A 25850-nucleotide genomic window follows, 5' to 3' on the forward strand; every position below is an offset into this window, starting at 1 on the left:
CTATTGTTCTTATTATTTCATAGATCATAGGGATCATGTTTTCTTACCTACATAGTTTCCAATTTATTTTCCCTCTATTCTTTCTCACATCTCAGAACTTGTTCTGGAGTCATTTTCCTTCTTTCTAGTGCACATCCTTTGCAAGTTCCTTTCATGAAAATCTATGAGGAGTAAATTCTCTGCTTTTTTTTTCTGAAAATGCCATTCTTTCCCCCTTGTTCTTAAAAGTTAGTTTTGCTGGGTAAAATAACGTTTCTTCAGTTATCATTCCACTGTTGCTGCCAGTTGATTTGTTCTTTGTAGGTGACTTTTTCTTCCTGGCTGATTTTAAGTCCCTGTTGCTGACTTTGGTGTTCTTCAGCTGCACCACAAGGTGTTTTTCTTAGCTTTTAGAGCTTTCAGTGTCTGTGAATTCATTTCTTTCGTTACTTCTGAGAATTTACAGTCATTATCTCATTGGACAATGACTCCCAGCATTCTCTTGATTCTTACTTTCAGGGACTCCAAGGGTATGTTAAGTCTTCTCTTTTTTTTTTGGCATCTGAGCTAACATCTGTTGCCAATCTTCTTTTTTTTTTTTCTTTCTTCTTCTTCTCCCCAAAGCCCCCTAGTCCATAGTTGTAGATTCTAGTCGTGAGTGCCTCTGGTCGTGCTATGAGGGGCGCTGCCTCAGCATGGCTTGATGAGCAGTGCCATGTCCACACCCAGGATCCGAATCAGTGAAACCCTGGGCTGACAAGTGGAGTGTGTGAACTTAACCACTCAGCCACGGGGCCAGCTCCCTTTTTTTTTTTTTTAAGTTTGCTTTTTTGGTGAGAAAGATTGGCCCTGAGCTAACATCTGTTGCCAACCTTCCTCTTCTTTTTTTTTCTCCCCAAAGGCCCAGTACATAGTTGTATATCCTAGTTGTAGATCATTCTAGTTCTTCTATGTGGGATGCTGCCACAGTATGGCTTGATGAGTGGTGTGTAGGTCTGCGCCCAGGATCTGAACTGGCGATCCTGGGCCACGGAAGGGGAGCATGTGAACTTAATCACTCAGCCATGGGGCTGGCCCCCAAATCTTTTTTTATTATCCACATTTCTTTACCTCCTGTCTGCATATAAACAATAATTTCTTCAGATCTCTTCATGTGTGTATAATTGTTAGGCAATGCACCAAGTTAATTTCAACTATTATACCTCTTATTTCTAGAATTTCATTTCATTTAAAATTTCTTTTTCATATTTGCCTGGTCATATTTGATGGTCTTTTACTCCTTAATTATTTTTAAAATTATGTTTTATTTCTTTAAACAGAAAGTGGTATTTCAGATTCTGTAAACAATTCTAATACCTTAGATCCTTGGAGATTTGAATCTGTTTCTTTTTGCTGACTCTACTCTTGGTGGCTATTTCCTCATGTATTTGGAAATTTCTTTAAATTGTGAGGTAATATTCATTTGAACTTAATTTTCTGGAATCTTCAAAGTCTAAATTGATAACGTTTCTCTCAAAAACATTTGTTCCGCTGGCAGAGAGGTATTCACTACTCTGGGACCACAGCCATTTTTGAGTACAGATTTGACCCAAATTTGACTCAAACTTGACACAAATGTCAGGTTCAGTTTCCCTGCTTTGTGGTGAATTCAAATCTCTTGGTCCCATATCTGTTTACTGCTCACTAGTTAAGTTTTTTTAATTCTTTTTAAAATTTTTTGTCCTTGGAGATTTTTCTTACTTTTTCACGTGCATTCAAATCTTACGAGCATTGACATCTCAATGCATTAAAATTGAATACTTCGGGTCCTGGTTCCTTTTTTATTATTAGATTTTTAAACACCTTTTCCCATTTTTCCACTGTTTACTGGTCTGTTCAGCTTTCGTGCCTCTTATTGAGTCAATATCGGTAATTTATCTACTTCTGGGAAGCCATTTTACTTTGGCATACAACAAATGTTTGTTAAATCAATACTTCAAGCACTGATGATGATCAGTACTGCAGTAAAAATAGTTTTACACCATCTGAAGGAAATGACATAAGCCTGAGTGGACTGCAAGTGTGGGGTTTAAGAACCCCATTCCTGAGGGTAGGCAGTGACTCTTATCACAGTAGTCACTGATCCCTGAGGAGGAGAAGCCGCCCGGTGTGGGCCTGCTCTAGTCCAGGTCTCAACAAAGTGAGAGTCGAGTAAAGCATTGTCCTGCGTAGTGTGCCTGGGACTAAAGAATCTTTTCTTGGAAGAACCAACTTCTACATCCTTAGTAATTCATGGAAAAGATTTATACTACAACTGTGTAGATGTTACCAGCCACACTTCTGCAATCTGGACCTCATATTGGATTTAAGCAATAATGTGAGAATATTAGAAGATGGGCTGAATTCAGACTACTAACGTAATAAAGCCCGAAGAGCCTCAAGGAACACTTTGAAGAATTGCGTGTATATTTTGGTGTGTGGTGTTGGGTGTGTGTGTGTGTGTGTGTGTTTTAATAGTAAAACTGTCATCTGGGCCTGTCATGAAAAACATTTTAAATGCTTAAAAGTACATTTTGGTTCAGGGGGCATCAGAATTTGCTCACCATTTTAGTAACTTTTGAATTTTCAGTGGGATCATATGATAGTTTTTCTGCAGATTATTTTTTAAAAAGAACAAAGAAGCAATCTGAGTAAGATGTGGAGGACTATTCAAAGAGTTCTCTTTCCAAAGAATAGGATGAGTGTAAGTATTCTCAAACATGATTTGTTTCAGGTTAAGCTTCAAAATTCCAGGTGGAAAACTAGTCAGGTCATTCCCATCAACAATCAGTTTTTCAAGTGATCTGTTAATAAAGGAAACCATATTTTAAAAAGGATTCATGTAATTTATAATACTGAAGTAAAATTTAGTAGCAATAAAATATAAGTGTTTAAGTATTTCCTTAGAATCAAGAGAATTAACTTAAAAAGCAACTGAAGCAATATGTTATTATGCAAATAAGTGCATTTGTGTGAATAATACAGTTAAGGCACCTATTTCAGGTATTTGTAGCATGTCATCATTATGGGAAAAGAAATAATATTCACAAACATAGCAAGATAAATGAATGTTATATTACATAAAACATAATACAGTATAATATAAGGATACAAAGAAAAAATATATTTTCATAGGCAAATTGAATAACACCACATATTTTTTTCATTAAAGCCGATGAAAACAGTGAAATTAATACTATCAAAACATATTAAGGGCCAGCCCCAGTGGCCTAGCGGTTAAGAGTGGCGTGCTCCTCTTTGGTGGCCCAGTGGCCTGGGTTCAGTTCCTGGGTGTGGACCTACACTACTTTTCAGTGGTCATGCTGGCAGTGGCTAACACACACACACAAAAAAGAGGAAGATCTGCAACAGATGTTTACTCAGGACGAATCTTCCTCAGCAAAAACAAAAAACAAAAACAAAAAAATGTATTATGAGCTATGTTGTACTTTAACTTTTCATCACCTGAGTCTCCTTGGTTTTTACTGTATCAGTTGCTACAAATAACTCGTACTCCTTTATTCAAAGAGAACCAACATTCCTGATTTTCTCATTTTATACCATTTGTTCCCTGCAGGACATTTGGTCCCGTCCAAAAAGTCCATAAGACATTTGGTCCATGTCAAAAGGTCTTTGATATTTGCAGGACCATTTGATGCTATCCAAACTATCCTTCAGACATTTGGCCCATGCCAAAAAATCCTTGATATCTGGTCATATTTGGTCCATACCAAACGGTCCTTGATATTTGCAGAACCATTTAGTCTTGTCCAAAACGTCCATTAGACATTTGGTCCATGCGAAAAGGTTCTTGATATCTGGTCATATTTGGTCCTGTCCAAAATGGCTATGGAGACATTAGGTCCATGTCAAAAGGTCCTTGATACTCCGTCCTGTCCGAAGCCATTTGGCATGGGCCAAATATGCTCATGGATGTTTTGGACAGGACCAAATGTCAGGGATCTTTTGACATGGACCAAATTTCTGTTAGACCAAATGTTTGATGGATGTTTTGGAGATGACCAAATATCAAGGACCTTTTCACATGGACCATATGTATTCTAGATGTTTGGGCAGGGCCAAATGTCTATTAATCCACTTGTCATGATGGTGTTTTTATAGTCACTTATCTCTTTTTTAATTAGTGTTGGAAGTAGGCAGAAAAGTATCTGTTCATGAAAGACAAATAAAACCAAATCAAAGGCTGGTCCAACTTCTCAAATGTATTGGGGGCGAAGAGGTAGACACATGGACTTCAGGTAACAAGCAGCGGGAGGCCTGTAGATTCTCATTTGCAGTCTAGTTTCACATCTCTTACCCATACAGTTTAAGTTCTTTAATCATGACTCCTGTTGACAATATTAAAACATGGTCAAAGAGGCCATTATTGAAAAGAACGAAGCTACGAAGATGGCACCTCAGCTATCTTCATCTCTCAACCAGTTTGATTACTGCACTTCTTATAGGCTGCAAAAGGTTAACGAGACCTCCGGCTCTGCTTCAGTCCTGAAGGAGAGAGCTGGCATGATCACTTCTTTCCTCTACATCAAATACAAGCCTCGAGGCCAGCAGCAGAGAGCCCTCTGAACAACCAGAATTAGCGTGGCACACTCTTGGGAGATAGCAGTGAGGGCCCCAGAACACCCATGGGTGAGGCTGCCCCTGCCTGAGTTGATTTATCTTAGAGGACTCACCAGTTGGGGTGCGCCCTTCCTCTCAACGAGTTCTGGGGGAGCTTGGTAGGCTAAACAATCTTTAAAGCTAGAAGAGCTCCATGGTTAGACAGCCTTTGTAGCTGAGTATCCTGGGGAGCAGAGAAACTTCCTCCAGCTACATCACTGATACTCTCCGTGCTCTGAATGATGCTCTGAGACTGCTATGGGACCTGGCAGAAGGCAGAGCAGCCAGACGAGAAAAACAAACAAAACACACAGAATGGTGTGCCTGAGGCAAGCATACTCTGTGGAGACAGATAAGAAGTCGGGGCAAGAGGCAGGAGAAACAATAAGATTCAACTATGGCACACGTATGCACACACACACTCACACACACACGTGCAAAAACTTTCTTAAAACCAAAATACATGACCTGTAAAGCTAAAAAATTAAGCAGAAGAACTGAAGAAGAACATGGTCTTTGCGGAGATCTGAGTTCAAGGCAAAGACAAAGTAGAAGAAATAACTCAAACAGAATAAAAATATAAAGAAAAATCCTGAGAAAAATATAAGTGCTGTAGAGACAGATACAGCACTTATTTCTAACATAGAAATAACAGGCATTTCAGGAAGGGAAAATGAAATAAAGGGAGGAAGAGAGACAATAATTAAATATATTACCTTAACTAAAAAAAACAAGTTAGGATAATTAAGAGTTCATTTAATTCCAAGAAAGACAGGTTAAAAAAAAAAAAGAAAAAAGACACATTCCTAAGGAAAATCTGATAAAATTCTCATAGATCAAGGATCATGAGAAATCTTAGCCTTTCCAGAGAACAATAAGAACCACTCACAAAGAGAGAGAAATCAAGCTGGCATCAGGTGCCTCGTCTGCAACACGGGAAGCTGGAAAAGGACGTGCTGATGGAGACTCTGAAAAGGGCTGCAACGCAAGACTGTTCACCCGTTTGAGACACCATGTATCCGTTAGGAGTCAAGATTCAGAGAAAAAAATCACCCATGCACTCCAGCTGCCGAAAATAAATAAGGCAAAACTCTAAACAGCCAATGAATCAAAGGAGATCGCCAGGTGGAAGATGAGATGCAAGAAGAGCGGGAAGCAATGAATCTTGAAATACATCAAGTTAAATATAAATGGAGAATGGTTGCAAATGCTTGTGAGATCTAAGAGCTAAATAAATAGTCTTTAAATAAAGAGACACATGACGCAAAGGAAAATGCTAATGAGAATCTGAAACAAAAGTTTCTAAACTATCTCAGCAAAACCTAGAGTTAGATCAGGGGTAAATGCATTTGGAGAGCAAGTAGGAAAGTAAAAGTATTCTAAAAGTCTCAACTCTCGGTGGAAGCAACGGTGGGGATACACATCTTCCCGTTGGGGGAAGTGGTTTGCATCTTGCTTTTATAAAATATTAAAGAAAAGCGTGCTTGTGAATTTTGGGAAAGGAAAGATAACCATTAAGACTGGGGAAGTACAGTAGAGTTCCAAAATTAACAAAGGAGAAAAAAAAGAGAATAAATAGCATCCTGGAAAAAAAAATCACCAGAAAAGGACAGAAAATAAGAAAAGGAGAAAGTACATAATTAGTAAATACAAAGTAAAATAAAGGACAAAAAGTAAATATATCAGTCATAACAAATGTGAACAGGCTGAATTCTCCTTTTAACATACAAAGATTGTCACGTAGGAAATTAAATAATTGGTATAAATATTTAAAAAGCAGACATAAAATTATCTCATTTTACTGAAGATTATGCTCCTGGAAACCAAAGAAAATCTAGTAAAACTGAACTAGAACTTAGATAATTTGGCTACATAGCTTGATTTTAAATTAATGTAAAGAAGTACATAGCTTTTCTCTGTTCTGTACTGGCGATAGTCAGCAAGAAATGGAAATTAGAGAAAATATTACATTCACAGTAGCAACACAATTATAAAATACTTAGAAAAGTTTAGTAAGAAAGATAAAGAACTGTGAAATGAGTCATAAATTCTTATGAAGAACATAAAACAAGATCTGATCAAATGAAAAATTATACTATATTTTAGGACAAAAAGATTTATTATCATTAGAAATGTAAATTCTTCAAAATCTATATATAAACGATGCAAATCCAATAAAAATCTCAATTTGGTGTTTATGTTTTTTGGATGATGAGGGGCTTGGAATTTTCTTAAATGATCTTAAAGATCATGATTTAAAGAGTAGTTAAAAGACTATTATTGAAAAAAGATCTCCCTAGTTATTAAAAATTATTCTAAAGTCATAATAAAAATATTATGGTTATTGTCCTAGAAGGACATAGATGAACTTCAGGATTTTTAAAAAATTAATGTGAAAAAGAATTGGAGCTTAGTATTAAAATTATGCTATGTGTTATTAGCATTTTGTATATACATGCTTCCTTACAAAAAATAAATAAAAGTGATAATAACTACAGGTATACACATGGAAAAATGGACAAAAGTAGCTGTCATTTTACCAGTGGTCATCAGTACCATCCTTTAAATAATTACTGAAAATGTTATGTCTTAAAAATATTGTAGGGTCCGGCCCCGTGGTGCAGCGGTTAAGTGCGCACGTTCCGCTTCGGCGGCCCGGGGTTCGCTCCTTCGGATCCTGGGTGCGGACATGGCACCGCTTGGCGTGCCGTGCTGTGGCAGGCGTCCCACATATAAAAGTAGAGGAAGATGGGCACGGATGTGAGCTCAGGGCCAGGCTTCCTCAGCAAAAAGAGGAGGACTGGCAGTAGTTAGCTCAGGGATAATCTTCCTAAAAAAAAAAAAAAAAAAAAAAATGCTATACACCAATCATTTAAATTACATTTTGGTAAACTTTATGCTTCACATATTATGCTTTATAGCTATTAAACAAATGAAAGGACTCAATTTTCTCCATCACAGTCATCACCAAATATATCCTAAGGGGCATATCACATTGTATGTACTTACTACTTTCAAAGTACCTGAGTTTCTGGATCTCATTTGGAATAAAAGTAAGATCATTGTAGGAAACATCAAGTTTCTCAAGATGGAACAAGTAAAATAACCTGAAATAAAAAGAAAAAATGAATTGTAAAAATGATTATATGTTTGTCATTACTGGGCATAAATAAAGAATTAAATACTTGGATATAGATAGAAGTATAGAGAAACTGTATTTTTCTAAGATCTTGAAATTTATATTTTCTTTTCATTATAGATAGTGTAATTACAGTGAAAATTCCTAAAAATTATTCATCTGTCCCTTCAGACTGGTTTAAAATGTTTGGAGTAGATAAAGCGCTGTCTAGAAAAAGCCACCTGAGAAATTCATAACGACATTTAGATATATTTTTCTTCTTGTTGTATTAGTTTTCAAGGGCAACAGAACAAATTAACACAATCTGCGTGGTTTAAAACAACAGAACTTATTCCCTCACAGCTCAGGAGGCCAGAAGTCCCCATTGCCGAGTAGGCAGAGTTGGTTCCTTCCGGAGGCTCTGAGGGAGAAACTATCCTTTGCTTCTCTTCTAGCTTCTGAAGGTTTCTGGCAATCCGTGGTGTTTCTTGCTTTGTGGCAGCCTAACTCCAATTTCTGCCTTTATTTTCACACGGTCTTCTTATAAGAGTACCATGTATGAGATTTAGAGCCCACCTTAATCCAGTATGACCTCATATTAACATAACTAATTAGATATGCAAAGATCCTATTTCCAAATAAGGTTGCATTCTGAGGTTGTGCATGGACGTGTATTTTTGAGGCACACTATTTAACTCAGAGTAGTTGCATTAAGATTTCCTAGCGAAATATCTTTGGTCTTTCTTTCTTTTTTTTTGTTTTTTTCCCTTGAGGAAGATTAGCCCTGAGCTAACTAGTGCCAATCCTCTTTTTGATGAGGAAGACTAGCCCTGAGCTCATATCCGTGCCCATCTTCCTCTACTTTATACGTGGGACGCCTACCACAGCATGGCTTGCCAAGCAGTGCCATGTCCGCACCCAGGATCTGAACCGGTGAACCCCAGGCCACCGAGAAGCCAGATGTGCAAACTTAACCGCTGTGCCACCAAGCCAGCCCCGGTCTTTTTTCCATTAAGCTAAGACCTTAAAAGTAAGAACCAAAGAACACAGAGAAACCTGAATCCGAGGGTGTAGGAGTAGGAGTTGCTTCTTAAAGACTGAAATTGAGGAGCTAAGTAGGACATTTATCAAAATCCCTTATAAATATCCCCCTCTTTGTGTCTGCTGTTCTCAAATACCTCTGTTTCCCATATAAATAAAAGGTAACAAATTGCTTGCATAATTATTAACTGAAGCATCTTGAGCACAATGTTTCATTAACTTCCTCCTATTTTAGCGTGGTATAAAATAGTCCTCAGGATGTGGCCTCAGACCGCTTGTCCAGCTCACCTCTCACCCCCCTCCCCCACCCCATGTTCACCTACAGTCCAGCATTTATTTGCTAAAATTCCCTGAATTAGCCATTTCTCACATATGTCCCAATACCATATGCAATTCCCCCAAACTGGACTCTTTGATCAATGTATTCATTTTTTAAGTCTTGGTTCCTTGGTTTCCAAGGAACCTTTCTGGAATCTTTCAGTCTAGGTGAGCTGCCTCTTCTGTACTTCTCTGCCTACCTCCATCACAGAACTTATCACATTGTGTGATAATTGTCTGTCACCTAAACTATGAGGCCAAGGATTCGGTTGTACTGAATTTATACATATTTCTATATATCCAAAGCTCTGAACAGTGCCAGCGACGTAAGTGCTTAGTAAATTTCAACCGCATGAAAGGAATGGTGACTCCAGTTAATTTAAAAGCATTTGCTCGGAGAAATTAATGAGAATGAATAGAAAAGCAAAAGAAATGCCTTTCAGTTCAGTGTTCATCTCAGACTTCTATCACCGCTGTAAAGAAAATGTTAACACCATCTGTTCCATTTTTCAGTTCAAAATTATGTCATTTTATTTCATTGGCCTCAGGCAATTTCTAGAATCATTGTGTCCTCCCTTATCACTTCAGCATTGGCAAACTAGTCTTGTCCCAGACTTTCACCACTGATGATATATTCCTGTTGATCACAATGTTTAATAGGGCTTGTAGACAGCACTGAGGAAGCTAATAAAGAGACTTCACAGGTTCTAGAGTTGAAATTCACTTCATCTACATATGATTTTAGAGAGCAAATCTGTTTAGACATCCTCAGTTTGGTCTGATACTCTATACCTCACTAGCACCAAATGTATAATAATTTTTAGGATGTGTAGAATGTTTTACACTTATTTCATTGCTTTGCTTATCAGGACATCATTGAGCAATGAGCTACTTAAACCTGTTGATGGCTTAGAAGATTAGGTTAGCATTAATAATTGCATGTAATAATGTTAATCACCACCACAGCGATACAAACGGCATATATTGAGAGCCAACTATGTGTTCATGGCAATTTACAATGATTTTTCATTGGACTACTGCAAGATTGTTAATATTTTTTACAGATTAAAAATTGAAAGCTACAAGAGATTAAGTAATTTATACAAATTAGTCTGAAATTATATATAGCTATCGCTTTTCTTCGGGTATATGCATACAACACAATTTAATTCCTATCTTTAATCAATAACAATACAGGAAAATAAATGTGTGAATTTCCAGAATCAGCTCTTACTACAGGGTTCTCAAGTACGTTCTTAGATTTTTTTGTCCTGAGTGGCTTCTTTTCCCCAAAGAACATACTTTCTAATTGAATCAAATAAGTAAAGTGAAAACTTGATTCTGTTAGTAAAAAGTAGCAATTTTCATGTCATTTTTCTCCTGCTATCCATGGAGAAGAAGATAAGAAACTTTTTTACCTTTGTGACAGCTATGTTTGCATAACCTCAGGGTTTGACTTTAACAAATTGTTTTGGCAGCAAATAGTATTTATTCATGAAATATGTGCTTTTCTGTGTTCACTTACGGGGTAATGACATCATCGGAATGTGTATCTTTCCTTTTCTTGTCTTTTCTATCTCAAAGCTTCAGGAAGAAGAAGAAACCTTTTGGATTTTTGAAATTATTTATTATCTTTATTTTACAAGAGAATTAAAAAGACAAATCGAAGAGCTTCTCATGGTTACGGAACTCCAAACATAACATGGGAGGGTTGATTACACGTTCATGTAGATATTCTAAGGGACATAACCGTAAGGGGCATAGCTAGGATGAGAACCCAGTTCTTTCTGTCCCCAAAGTCAGGGCCTTCCTCTCTCCACGTTGCTTCATACTTTATGCCCTAAGCAGGTCAAAGCAAAATATTAAGAACAAAATTTAGGCCTCAGTGAATTTGTGCTTTAACCAAATAGATTCTTTTTCCTTATTTATTTCTAATTTGGCCTACATTGAAACAACCAACTGTTACACAATTTTAAAATTTGGATATTTTATTTTGTTTTAGAAATTGAGATCAAGGGAGAAAATCTGTTGAAATAATTAAAAGAATTTTTTAAAGAATTTACAAGATTTTATCTGATTCTTATAACACCCTTGGAAACAGGTGCAAGTTTTCTAATCTTTCCGACAGAAACCGAAGTTCAGAGTGGGTCAGTAACTTGCCAACGTTTGTAGCATCTAGGATGCAGAACTTGTCTCAGAAAGTACCTTGCTTTTTCTGTTATGTCACTGTGAGTCTCATGAAACTAGAAAGATCAGTTAGGAATGCAAATAGTGAAAGAATTCCATCATATTTTTAGAATAACTTTGAGAAGGCACCAAAATAATATATCTTGGAAGAAACATATATTTTTTAAAAATACGGGAACTATAAAAAAATTTAGACTAATAATGAGAAAAATAGGAAAGGACAACCTTTTTAAATACAATGCTTAGCTAATAAAATAAAGAACCATTTTTTCTATGTTGAATAAATCTAGAAAAAGTATACATCTTAGTTTAAATCCTAACACTATGATTTCAAACAAATTAGGTAACCAATTATTTTATTTAAGAAAATACTGCTAAAGTTTATTTGAACTGCTAAATTTATACTGCTAACTTATTACATATATATTGTTTATTGACCGTCTCCCACTGTGGGAATGTAATCCCCACAACAGTAAAAATTTTTGACTGGTTTTATATTAGTTTTCTATTGCTGCCATAACAAATTTAGTGGCTTAAAATGACACATTAATTATCATATAGTTTTATAGGTCAGAAGTCTGGCCTGAGTCTCACCAAACTAAAATTAAGGCATCAGCAGGGCTGCATTCCTATCTGGAGGCAATAGGGAGAATCCGTTTCTTCACTCATTCAGGTTGTTGGCAGAATTCAGTTCCTTCTTCTTCTTCTTCTTTTTTTTTTTTTTTGAGGAAGCTTAGCCCTGAGCTAACATCCGCAGCCAATCCTCCTCTTTTTGCTGAAGAAGACTGGCCCTGAGCTAACATCCATGCCCATCTTCCTCTGCTTTATATGTGGGATGCCTGCCACAGCATGGCTTGCTTAGTGGTGCCATGTCCACACCCGGGATCCAAACCAGCAACCCCCAGCAGCTGAATGCAGAACGTGCACATTTAACTGCTGTGCCACTGGGCTGGCCCCAAGAATTCAGTTCCTTCTGGCTGTGGAACTGATGTCTCTCTTTTCTTGCTGGCTGTAAGCTGACAGCCGTTCCCAGGTTCTACAAACTGTCACATTCCTTGACTCATGGCCCCCTTCCTCCATTTTCAAAATGAGCAGCAGCAAGCTGAGTCTTCACTTTGCATCTCTCTGACCCATGCTTCTGCCTCTCTCTTCCATTTTTAAGAACTCATGTGATTAGATTGGTCTCATTGAGATAATCTAGGATAATCTCCCTATTTTAAGGCCAGTTCATTAGAAACCTTAATTTCATCTCCAAGCTTAATTTGTTTTGCAGTGTAATATAACATATTCAATGGCTGGCTGCCTCCATCTTCCTGGGTTCCTGGCTCCACTCTATGAGTCATCTTTCGTTTTACGTGAAAGTTAGCACACATCTGCAGGTGAATAGTTTTATCAGCTTGTTTCTTGCCCATAGAATGTTTGGAGTTTGACAGCCTTTTGTCATTTCATACTCTTTTTGTCCCTTTTAATCAAAGCTGGCAGTGTTTCTGCTGGTATAAAATTTTCAAGAACCTTGTGGGTCTCCCATGTATGGATGGGAATTCATCCCATGAGACTTGTCCATACTTCTTTCCTAGATAATCCCATCTCTATTTTTGGCTTTTGCTGAAGTGGGTGGAGCCATGGGATAGTAGTCAGCATTAAAAAGGAATGGAATACTGAAACATACAACAACATGGGTGAATCTTAAAAATATGTTGAGTGAAAGATGCCAGGCACACACACAAAATATTTGTTGTATGAATCAATTTATGTGATTTTCAAGAACAAGCAAAACAAATCTAGAATGTTAGAAGTGTGGAGATTGACTGGAAATGTCCATGAGGGAACTTTCTGAGGTAATAGAAATGTTCAGTACTTTGTTTTGGATGATGGTTATATGGGTGTACACATTTATTAAACTCTTTGAATCAAATACCTAACATCTGTGCATTTTATTGTGTGTAAATTATACCTCAAAAATTCTTTTAGAGAGGAGAAAGAATAGGAGGAAAGAGGAAAAAATTTAGAGTGCTAATAATTTCTTTTTTTGTGGTGAAATATATATATAACATGTGGGCCAGCCCGGTGGTGCAGCAGTTAAGTTCACACGTTCCCCTTTGGCGGCCCAGGATTCACCAGTTTGGATCCCGGATGTGGACCTATGTATCACTTGTCAAGCCATGCTGGGGCAGGCATCCCACATATAAAATAGAGGAAGATGGGCATGAATGTTAGCTCAGGGCCAGACTTCCTCAGCAAAAAGCGGAGGATTGGTGGCGGATGTTAGCTCAGGGCTCATATTCCTCAAAATATATACATAACATAAAATCTGCTGTTTTCATCTTTCCTAAGTGTACCATTTAGTGGCATTACTTACAATCACAATATTGTGCAACCATCACCACTATCTATTTCTAGAAATTTTCCATCATCCCAAAGAGAAATTATATACTAATTAAACAGTAACTCCCCATTCCTCTGTCTCTTCCCTACCCCAACCCAGAGTATCTGTATTCCACTTTCTGTCTTTCCGAATTTGCCTATTCTAAATACTTCATAAAAGTGGAATCATACAATATTCGTCCTTTCATGTCTGATTTATTCCACTTGGCACATTGTTTTCAAGCATCATCTTTGTTGTAACGTACCAGAATTTAATTCCTTTTAAAGGATGAATAATATTCTTTTGTATGTATGTGTCACACTTTATTTATCCATTAATCTGTTAATGTACATTTGGATCGTTACCAACTTTTGGCTATTGCAAGTAAAACAATTAGTTTTTCCATCCTCCTGTTGGGGAACACTTGAATTGTTTCCTGTTTAGGCTATTATGAATAAAGCTACTAAAGACATCCTCAAATAAGTCTTTTTATGGAAGCTAAAATTTACTTTCTCTGTCTTACAGATGAGTGACTGAGAGCTATGGAAAAAATCACACAGTAATGTAGATGCGCCACTTCAAATTCATGGTTTCCAGTCTCAGCTAAGCCCATCTCTTTGTCAAAGTTTCGTTTCTCCTGTCCTTTGTTCTATTTTTCATTCCTCTCAATATTAAAGGCAAATCATCACAACTATCTTTAAAGCTTCTTCTCAATCTTCACTCTTCCTGCTTTCAAAGATAATCTTAATTCGTCATTTCAGAGTAATCTTCTGAAACTGGTACCTAGTGGGAACTAAGTAAATCTTTGTTGACCAAGTAAACTTCCTATTTTCTTACCCATATAACTATGTCTTTTCCACACTCGTTCTTACAACCTACTCCAGTTTTAGGAGATGAGGGTTAATCCTCCTGTTCAAGACTAACGTCTCCCCCTGTGCCCAGGACCCCTTTCTCTCTCACTTTTTGTGAAATTTTGCACCACCAGTCATCCTTTCATATCTTCAGTCTATCCCCTACTGGTTCCTTTCCATCCTTCTGTGAATATGCCTAAGTCTTTAAAAAACAAATAACAACGAAAAGTGTTTCTAAGATCTCTCATTCCTTTCAGCTTTTATCTAATCTCTCCTCCCTATGGCAGCCAGGTTTCTCCAAAGAGTGGTCTTCACTCTCCATTACCAATTTCTCTCCTCCCGTTCCATCTCAACCTACCTCAGACTGGCGTTTGGTCTCATTATTCCACTGAAACTCCTCTCAGCTTTAATTTTACTGAGTTTCTCTATTGTATTTGACAATGTTGGTCATCTTTCTTTTTTGAAATACCACTTGCTTGGCTTCCATGATACAACTGGTTCAATTTATACAATTTGAGCATTTTTTTCTCAGACTTTATAATTCGTCTTCCTCTGTCCATACCTGAAACCTCGGTGTTTCTCTAGGAACATCTCCTCAGAAGATTGCTCTACACTTCTCCGTGGTTTCAGTTACTATATATTGATAACTCAGCATCTTTTATCTCCAGCACAAAACTCTCCAGTGACATTAATATGCCTAAATCCAACTTTGTGATAGGCAACATAATCCAAAACCAACATATTAACCTAAAACTGAACTCATTATTTTCCTTCCTTCAAACCTCCTCAACTTTAGTCTTGTCATTCTCCTGCTTAAAGTCTGCCAATGGCTTCTCAATGCACTTAAAATAAAAATTTCTTCACACGACCTCCAAAACTTCATAGAATGTAGCCCCTCTTAAATTCTTGAATCTTACCTGGGGCCGTACTCTCATCTGACTGTATCCTAAACCATACTGGCTTTCTGCCAGCCTTTGAAGAGTCCAAACTCTTACTTGCCTCACATGTGTATGAAATATTTCCACTGTATGAAATATTCTTTTCATCATCCTTGGCCTGGACTCGTAACTTTCTGCTTAAATGCCATTTATCTGAGGTAAACCTCTCTTAGTAACTCAATTTAATTCACGTCCCTCCTGACATCTTTCTTATTGTTTGCTTCATTCATAGCCCTTATAATATTTTTTATTTATATATTTATTGTGATGTTTGCTAACATTCCCATATCTTTCCCTGGATTCCAAACCCCATGAAGGAATGGATCACGACCATTTCACTTGCTACTTTAAACCCAAGTCTTAGCACAGAACCTGGTATTTCATAAGTGCTCAGCAAACATATTTTACATGATTGAATTATTCTACTCTAGCTGTAAATCTGAGAGTTACCATGACTTCTTTTTACCTTGACTTCTCCATTCCCTGTACCTTCTATGTTTAATCAATCCCAAATTTTGCAGATGTTACTTCAATTTCTTAACAATCTGTTCCTTCTTCTCTGTGCTATTATTGCCCTGGTACAAGTTCTTTTCATCTCTTTCCTGGACTACTGTGATAGCCCCCCAACTGGTCACCTGGTATTCTGTTTTATCCCCTCACATCCATCCTTCACACTGCCACCAGCATGAGCTAACATGTAAGTCAGACTCCACCACTTCTCTAGACAAAACTTTTTAATGTCTCCTCATCGTATACAGTTTAAAGTACAAATTCTCTGCCTTAGCTCACAAGACCCCCAGATAATCTGGTCCCTGTTTACTGCACCAGGCTCATTTCTCACTACTTGGCCTTGCTTCTAAGCTTCAAAACCAGCAAACTGCTTGTAATTCCCATCTTGTTCTTCTTGTTCTTGTTCTGCTGGTTCTTCACATCTCTCTTCTTTGCATACATATTGTCACTTTCATTTGAAGAAATATCCACTCCATTATCATTCCAACTATCTCCTGCTCGCTCATACTCATTCACACTTGAATCAAATATCATCTCTTCCAGGGGGCCATCTCTGACTCTTCAGATTGGGTTATATTCAACTGTCTGGAATTTTACAATGTGCATCTGCATTATTTTATATTAATATTATATATAAAATTATAAAATATATATAATTTAATACTTATATATAATATTTTATATCAATTTATATTCAATTGTCTGCCTTCCCCCTAGGTGGTGAGCTCCTAGCAGCACCCAGTAGATACTTCATAAACATCTACTGAATTAATTACAAAATGAAAATATAATATTCAAAGTGCACCAGTGCAATTGCGAGTAAGCGTAATGACAGCCAGTTACATAATTGTTTGGTTCACTGCATTTCCCTCAGTTTCATACAGTTACTGCTCCCTAAGTCCTGCAACTCTGAGTCGTGTCTTCTATGCTCAGCAAGCTAGAGTTCTGACAACAATCTTTAAATACAAAGAATTCAGCACCCTCATTTCTCACTGTGTAATTATCCCCTATGTGAGTTTTCCCTTAAAAGCTCTGCAAATTAACATTTTCACATATGTCAGAGCTTGCTCTAAGTCTTCTCTGAGGTCAAGAAAGTTAATTCCCATAATAATTACTATAATAATTCTATTATTATTATTATTCCAATATTCCCATTATGCTTTTCATTCTTGATTTTTGGGGGTCTTTTGTGCGCGCTTGTGTGTGAGGAAGATTGATTCTGAGCTAACATCCGTGCCAATTTTTCCTCTACTTTGTATGTGGGATGTCTCCACAGCATGGCTGATGAGTGGAGTAGGTCCTCACACAGGATCCAAACCCATGAACCCGGGCCGCCCAAGCAGAGTGCATGGAACTTGAACCACCAGGCCATGGGGCGGCCCCCTCATTCTTGGTTTTAGTATGCTACCAATCTTCCCTTGATTTGCATATGTGTCCCATATTATTTAATACAAAATATTACTGCTTTATTCTAGAAACACTAACATTTTTGAGAAATAGCACTTTAAAATTTTTTTATTATAACCAATAGTTCAAACTAATTTGCTTAATCTCTAAACAACCAATAACGTTGACCCTTTAGTTACAATCAAGTTTTAGTTGCTATAGGAATTTTTACATTTTCTTTAAATGACAGTTATGGTTATTTAAAGTATGCAATCATAATTATAGATTATCCAGTATGAATTCAAGTTTAAATGTGTATATATATATATACACACACACACATAGTTGTGTGTGTATATATACATATATGTATGTAAGGGTGTTGGATACTTCTAGTGTCAAGGCAGGGAAAATACAATTTACGTTACTGAGGAAAAACATAGATGATTCAAACAGAAATAAAATACCAATAATGCAATATTTTTACTTCCTTAGTTTTTCTTTCTTTTTATATATTATGTGTAATGTGTGATATATATATGTGTATTTTTATACAGAAATGGTATAATTTTTTCCATATTTTTAATTCTTTTAAATGACTGAATAGTTTTACAGTGTATGAAGGCAGAATTTTTTTGGATTATTATTTGCAAACAATGCTGGATGGATAACTTTATAAATGAAGTTTTATATACTTCCCTAATTACTATAAGAATCCTCTTTTGCAAAACGTTGTTCAAGTATTTAAGAGTGTCTGTCTCTTTGCCCTTAACCTACATTCAATTTGTCAAACTCTAACTGGAAGAGGTATCTTGTCTTTGCATTTGGTTCAGGTTTCAGTTTAAAACTTTCACAGGAGTTAAATAACTACCAGTCCATATGTGGGGGGAAAAAATCCATCCCTTTTACACCCCAAATCAACATTCCCATTAGAGTTTAAAGGATTTTAAATATCATACAGGCTAATTTCTTAGTGTATAGATTAGGAAATTGAGGCCGACAATGGTTAAATGACTCCCTCCAGCTCAAATAGATAATTATCAACTTTGAAGTTAAACGTCTAGATTTCCTAATTCCAAGTTCAGTGTTCTTTCCACATCCAAAAAAGCCATCGAGGGATAAGTGCAAAGTTCTCACCTGAGCTTCTTTCTATGATTTGTGCTCATTTAATTTATACTCAGATAATGGATCTCCAGATGTGTATTCACTAGCTCCATATTATTTGCCTTTTTTGTAGCTGGTAGGATTATTTTTAACACAGCAACAATAAGAAAATCAGCTAATTGGAACAGAATAACAATTATTAAATGGCTAAAAAGTTGCTAGCTGCTTTCAAAAAGGCAATTGATCCTTTTCTAAATGATGACCTCTTTATTTTCTGTGTTTATAATGTCAGACTATCAACCTTACCCATGAGGAAGAGTAGTAATCAAATTAAAGGCAATGATGAAAATTCTGAGATACTTAAGTTGTTGAATTTCAGAAGGGATTTCTTTGATAGGATTATTTCTCAGGTTCAGTACTTGTAAATTTTGAAGACAAAATACCTGAAGAACAGAAAAGAGAAACAAATCATGAGAAGAATACTAAAGTATGTAAATCCCTATTTGTTACATTTTGTTAACCTTTTGAACTAATGGAGTAGAATCAGTATAGTAACATTAATTGGCTGTATCATATATCTCAATAAATACCTTTGATAAGCCTTCAAAATAACTGGCCAGCATTAATATATATGATATGGTAAGAGAGTGCAACTATTGTACTTATATACCCTTGACTCATGAATGGTTCTTTTCTAAAGGGGAAAGTCATTATGTTTGATCAAGCTGATGGTTTCATAAGAGGCAATTACAAAAAGAATGAGGGAGGAAGGAGATTTCTGCAGAACCAGGAAAATAAGTGGAATTAACCTCAGTAATCAGTGTGGTGTCAGATATGATAGCCAGCCAGATTGTTTTGCTCTGATGTCACAGTAATTTCATATACACTTGATTTTTCATATAACATTTAAAAGTAGAATATGCTATTTAAATCTACGATCTTTGATTAATATATTTATTGCTCTCCAGTGACTCTTAACAAGGTCTTACATTAGCTCTCTTTCACATCAAATTAAACCTTTTATCACCCTAAAGATTTAAAATTGGTGCAGTAGAGAATGCTCATTCTTGCAATCAGGAAGTGTAAGTTTTCCAAGTTTGTCTTTCCTTTTTGAAGATTGTTTTGGCTATTCGGAGTCCCTTGCAATTCCATATGAACTTTAGGATCAACATGTTAAATTCCGCAAAAAAGGCAAGTTGTAATTTTCAAAGGGATTGCAATGAATCTGAGATTACTTACTTTCTCAATTTGAGAGTATTGCCATCCTAACAATATTAAGTCTTCAGATCCATGAAGATGGGATGTCTTGCCATCTAAGTATGTCTCCTTTAATTTCTTTTTGCAATGTTCTCTAGTTTTCACAGTATAAGTTTAGCACTTTTGTTACACTTACTCCTAAATATTTTATTCTTTCTCATGTAAATAGAATTGCTTTCTTAGTTTTATTGTCAGGATTTTTTGGTTGCTAATATGTAGAAATACAATTGATTTTTGTATATTGATCTTGTAAACTACAACCTTGCTAAACTCATTCATTAGTTTCAATAGTTTTTTAGTGAATTCTTTCATGGTTTCTATATACAAGACCATATCATTTACAACTGAGATAGTTTAACTCCTTCCTTTTTAATCTGTATGCCTTTTATTTCTTTTTCTTGCCTAATTGCCTTAGCCAGAAACTCCAGTGCAATGCTGAATAAAAGGTTTCAAAAGTAGATATCTTCATCTTGTCCTTCATCTTAGGAGGAAGAGTTTCAGCCTTTCACCAACAAGTATGATATCAGCTGTGTGTTTTTAGTAGATGCCCTTTATCAAGTTAAGGACATACCCTTCTATTCCTAGATGTTGAGTGTTTTTGTCATGAAAGTATGTTGGATTTTGTAAAATGTCTTTTTCTGTCTCTATTGAGATAATGGGATACTTTTCCCCCCTCCCCTATATTGATATTGTGCATTACTTTGATAGATTCTCTTATATTTAACCAAGCTTGCAATCCTGGGATAAATCTCTCATGGTCATGTAGCAAAATCCTCTTCATATGTTTGGTTTGCTAGCATTTTGTTGAGATTTTTGCATCTCTATTCATAAGAGATACTGTTCTGTAGTTTGCTTTTCTTCCCATATCTTTGTCTAATTTTGGTATCAGGGTATTACTGGTTTAATAGTTTGAACTGGGAACTTTTCCTTTCTCTTCTGTTTTTTGGAAGAGTTTGTAAAGGACTGATGTTAATTCTTCTTAAGGTGTTTGGTAGAATTCACCAATGAAGCTATCTGGTCCTGGACTTTCCTTTGTGGAAAGTTTTTAAATTACTATTGAAACTCTTTCCTTTTTATAGAGCCATTCAGATTTTCTATTTCTTCTTGAGTTTGTTCTTGTGTCTTTCTAGGTATGTGCTCATTTCATCTAAGTTATCTAGTTGATTAGTATACCATTATTTGTAATATTCTCTGAAAATATTTTTTATTTCTTTAAGGTTGGTAGTGATGTCCCCTCCTTCATTCCTGATTTTAGTTACTTGAGTCTTCTTTTTTCTTGGTCAGTCTATGTAAGGTTAGTCAATATTGTTATCTTTTCAAAGTAACAACTTTAGGTTTTGTTGGCTTTTCTTTATTTTTTTTCCCTATTTCACCAATTTCTGTACTAATTTTTATTGTCTCCTCATTCTTTCTTTAAGTTTAACGTACTCTTTTTTTCTAGTGGCTTAAGATGGAAAGTTAAGTTATTGATTTCTTCTTTTTTAATATAGGTATTTACAACTATAAACGTCCCCCTGACCACTGCTATTGATGTATCCCATAAATTTTTGTATGTTGTGTTTTCATTTTCATTCATCTCAAAGTATTTTCCAATTTCCTGTTTTATTTCCTCATTGAATCATTAGTTATTTAAGAGTTTGTTGCTTAATTTCCATATATTTCCAAACTTCTTTCAGTTATTGATTTCTCATTGCATTTCATTGTGGCAAAAAATATACTTTCTGTGATTTCCAATTCTTTTAAATTTATTGAGACTTGTTTTGTAGCCTAAAATATGGTCTATCCTGGAAAATGTTCCATATGAATTTGAGAATTATGTATTCTGCTACTAGTGGTTGGAGGGTACCATAGATGCCTGTTAGGTCTAATCGGTTTATAGTGTTGTTCAAGTTTTATATTTCCCTGTTGACCTTCTGCTAGTTTTTCTATGCATTATTGAAAGTGGGGTGTTGAAGTGTCCAACTATTATTGTTGAATTTGATATTTCTTCCTTCAATTCTTTCAGTTTTTGCTTCATATATTCTGAGGCTCTATTGTTAAGTACACATATATTTATAATTATTAAATATCCTGATAGATGGAAAAGTGTCCCTCTTTATGTCTAGTAATATTTTTTGTTTTAAAATCTATTTTAAAATCTATTTTGTCTGTATTAGTATAGTCACTTCAGCTTTCTTTTGGTTGCTGCTGGCATGCTATATCTTTTCCCATACTTTTACTTTTAACTTCTTTGTATCTTTCAATCTTAAGTGTATCTTCTGTAGACAGCTTATCATTGAAGCATTTTTTTTTTTTTTAAAACAAATACTGCCTTTTTTTTTTTTAAAGATTTTATTTTTTCCTTTTTCTCCCCAAAGCCCCCAGTACATAGCTGTATATTCTTCGTTGTGGATTCTTCTAGTTGTGATACGTGGGACGCTGCCTCAGCGTGGCTTGATGAGCAGTGCCATGTCCGCGCCCAGGATTCGAACCAACGAAACACTGGGCCGCCTGCAGCGGAGCGCGCGAAATTAACCACTCGGCCACGGGGCCAGCCCCTGAAGCATGTTTTTTTAAATCCAGTCTGACAATCTGTATCTTTTGATTAGATTGCTTGATGTATTTACATTTAATGTTACTATTGACATGGTTAGATTTACATGGCCATTTCACCTATAGTTTTCTATATGTCTTATGTCCTTTTTGTTCCTCCCTTACTGCTTTCTTTTGCATCAACTGAATACTTTTTAGTATAAACATTTAAATTACTTTAATGACTTTTTTTCACTAATGCTCTTGAGTTATTTTCTTAGTAATTGTTTTAGTGGCTGTAACATATATCTTAGCTTATCAGAATCTACTTCAGTTACACTAACTTAATTCCAGTGAGATATGGACATGTTGTCCCTCTTCCTTTTTTCTGTACTATAATTGTTACACATATTACATCCATATGTGCTACAGACCTAACAAGACATTATTTTAATGAACTATTACTGTATATGATTTTATCTTTTAAAGAAGTTGAGAAAAGAAATTAGATCAAGTATATACTTACAGAGTTTGTTATATTAACCTTTTTATTTACCATTTCTGCTTCTACCTTTTACTGTCCTAAACTATTTTAGCAGACTCTGTCCTCTACTGGAGCCCACCATCTTGAATTTTCTGTGAAACTTGTAATAATTCCAATTACCACATTTACACCAGCCTCTGGTCTTCTAATCATTGCATTTACACTATGCTAATAACTGGGCATCATTAGCCTACCCCTAGTACAACCCTTCCAAACCTGGATATTACCATCTTCATTGGAATATTTTATCTAGCACTATGTAACACAGATTGGCACTTTAATGACAAGTTTTATTGATTTCTATCACTTTAAAAATGAGCACTTTATAATTTATATCTGAAGAGCCCCCTTATATTTATGCATTCCTTTTTAGTGGCTAAAGCATTCTTTGGCAGATACAGAAGCCTAATCTATGACTATTTAGAAGAAAGTTTAAAATTATTAAAGTGAAGACTAAGATCCCTATATACCTTTGGAATTCTTGTCAATTTGCCCTAGTCAAATTAATAAAACTGGTATTATGTGTTAGAAAATAAAAAGTGACTCTTCTAGTGAAAATAAAAACAATATTATAGCAAAATTATGGAAAATATGTTTGAAATAGAAAGCAAATCAATTTGCTAGAAATAAGTTCACTAAAAGTCAATATTCTGGAATTCAATTCACAAAACAACTAATCATTCAGTGACCAATGAAGCAATGACTAAAGACGTTGAAAACATAGTCAGTCCTAATTACTTATAATGACTCATTTATTTAAAATGATACTGAATTCGCTTATCCAATATCTGATTATCCTTGCTATGTTTTATTAAGCAGAATATTCTATTTCCGCCTATGATAATTAAAACTTGTTATAATATTATATTACCTGGTCACTAAACTTTGTTTTTAAAGCTTCTGATTAACACATGGATAAGGTTTGGCTTAGGTTTCATTCAAAATTAGAAGAATAAATAAAACATTTTCTATACATTGTATAATTATGAGAACATATTTGAGAGCCTGACTATAACACAGTCTTTGAAGATTATGTCATGGAATTTCCTAAGAAAGATGTATTGTACTTTTGGTACTTCTGAGAATAAGCCTTTTGGGACACAATCCAAAATATATTTACTTTATTGTAACTCTAGGTTATCTTAAGTGTCTATTTTTAAATTATGATTATTATTCATAATAAGAAATTATTACACTAAATATAATAATAAAATGGACTCACTTCTGTGGGAAAGGAACTGATATCATTAAATGATAAGTTAAGATATACCAATTGGAAAGCCAAAGGTCTTAAGTCTGGACAATTCAGGAGAAAAAAACCCTAAATGAAAGTGACAAGAGATAAGAGGTTAATTATTAACAATACACAAAGTATTTTATACAAAAAAAAATCTGAGTGATAATGTTTAACACAATACACTAATAAGCCTATACTCATCTTCTATCCATTTATTTTAGTTTGTCATGACAATAATTTCTTGAATATGTAAACGATAGAAACACTACTCAGTATGTATGTAATAAGTATAGTGTTACATGTGTGACAGGTATTATTTCAATAACAAGCAAACATTTACTGAGTGTCCACTACATGCTGAAATAGAAGGAATTAAGTATATTTTATATTTATTTATCTATTTTACCCCCTTTTTTTAATGTTTCTACTTCTATTTCTGTTAATCTATCAACAATTTCTTGCTCAAATATGCCAATTTCTAATTGAGGAAAACTTTTGCCTTGTTATGGACTACATATTTGTTCTCCCAAAACTCATGTGTTCAAGCCCTAATACTCAATGTCATAGCATTTAAAGGTGAGGCCTTTGGGAAGTAATTAGGGTTAGAAGAGGTCTTAAGGATGGAGCACTCATGATGGGATTAGTGGCCTTCTAAGAACAGGAGGGGACCAGAGCTCTCTTTCTCTGCCATGTGAGGGTACAGCAAGAAGGCAGCTGCGAACAAGAGAGCTCTCACTAGGAACCAGATCCACTGACACCTCAATCTTGGACTTTCCAACCACCAGAAATGAGAAATAAATGTTTGTTGTTTGAGCCACTTAGTCTATGGTATTTTGTCATAGTAACCCAAATTGTCTAAGACATTTCTGGTGTCCTCAGTATCTTTAATGCTCCAGGAGGGTTGGGACATTTGTTTCTTAAGGATCATAGAAGCATTAGTGATCAACTGAATGAACCAAGGAACTCTAATGGTGGAGGAGAAAAGCTCAGCTTGTAGAGAAGGGAGGCATTGCTGCCAGTGCATTAGGTTATGGCATGTGCTATATAAGAATGAAAAGATTCATGGCTAAAGAATCTTGGAATTGACAGTACTGGTTTCAAGACTGACCTCTTACAAAAGTACTAATACTTGTAAATATCTATATGCTGGTAGTAGACAAAAGTAGGTGTTCTTTCTTCCTGTCATTAAACATTTTTCTCTTCTCTGCAGAATTGGTGGCATACTCAATGATGTGGCAGAAATGTGTCCATCACAGTCTCTAATCATCCCACTTAGTGTGCTCAGATAACTGGTGCCTGTATATTTCCTCCTGCTTGGTAATCTCTTCCCCCATCTATTGCCATGAATTATCTCCTAACTTCATTCAGCAGTCTGCTTATAGTCCGCTGTCTCCTCATAGTCATCCGACCAGAGAGGCCTTCCCTGACCAACTGACGACAAATAGCAACCTCTCAAACCAGCACACCAGAGATGGCTCCCTGTCCCCTCCACCTGCTTTATTTTTCTTCATAGCTCTTATCACCACAGGACAGACTATGCATAAATGTAGGTATGTATGGTCTCACCCCACTAAAATAAAAACTCCACGCAACAGGCATTTTTTTCTGTTTTGCACACTGATACATAGTGAGACACCTAGTTTACCACAGGTACATAATGGGTTCTTAATAAATATTTGCTAGATGAATGAGTATCCAGGATATCATATTGTCTCATGGAATCCAAGGGACCTTCACTGTGGATATACCACGAGGCCTGCCCACCACAGGTACCCTGGATCTCTCTTTTAGCATTGCACCCTAAAACCTGTTTGTTGTGGTTATCACGGAAGGGATGTGAAGAGCTAAACAGCACTAAGAATGTGG

At 35.8% G+C, this 25850-nt stretch overlaps 1 protein-coding gene across 2 annotated transcripts in view; it reads right to left on the reverse strand.

Annotated features, from left to right (window-relative positions):
• Window positions 1–25850, reverse strand: part of LRRC63 (leucine rich repeat containing 63) — a 65890-nt gene that overhangs the window by 11064 nt on the left and 28976 nt on the right. Inside the window, exons 7-10 of one of the 2 annotated variants that reach the window (XM_023621599.2) lie at window positions 23970–24068; window positions 18742–18878; window positions 7641–7724; window positions 2562–2801 (exon numbers count right to left, since the gene is read on the reverse strand). In XM_023621599.2, coding sequence (XP_023477367.1) covers window positions 2562–2801; window positions 7641–7724; window positions 18742–18878; window positions 23970–24068 — 560 coding nt within the window. The remainder of the gene's footprint in view (window positions 1–2561; window positions 2802–7640; window positions 7725–18741; window positions 18879–23969; window positions 24069–25850) is intronic. The other variant, XM_023621602.2, reaches the window with a different exon arrangement.

The sequence above is a fragment of the Equus caballus genome, chromosome 17 (assembly GCF_041296265.1).
Source record: "Equus caballus isolate H_3958 breed thoroughbred chromosome 17, TB-T2T, whole genome shotgun sequence".
NCBI classification, from domain to species: domain Eukaryota; kingdom Metazoa; phylum Chordata; class Mammalia; order Perissodactyla; family Equidae; genus Equus; species Equus caballus.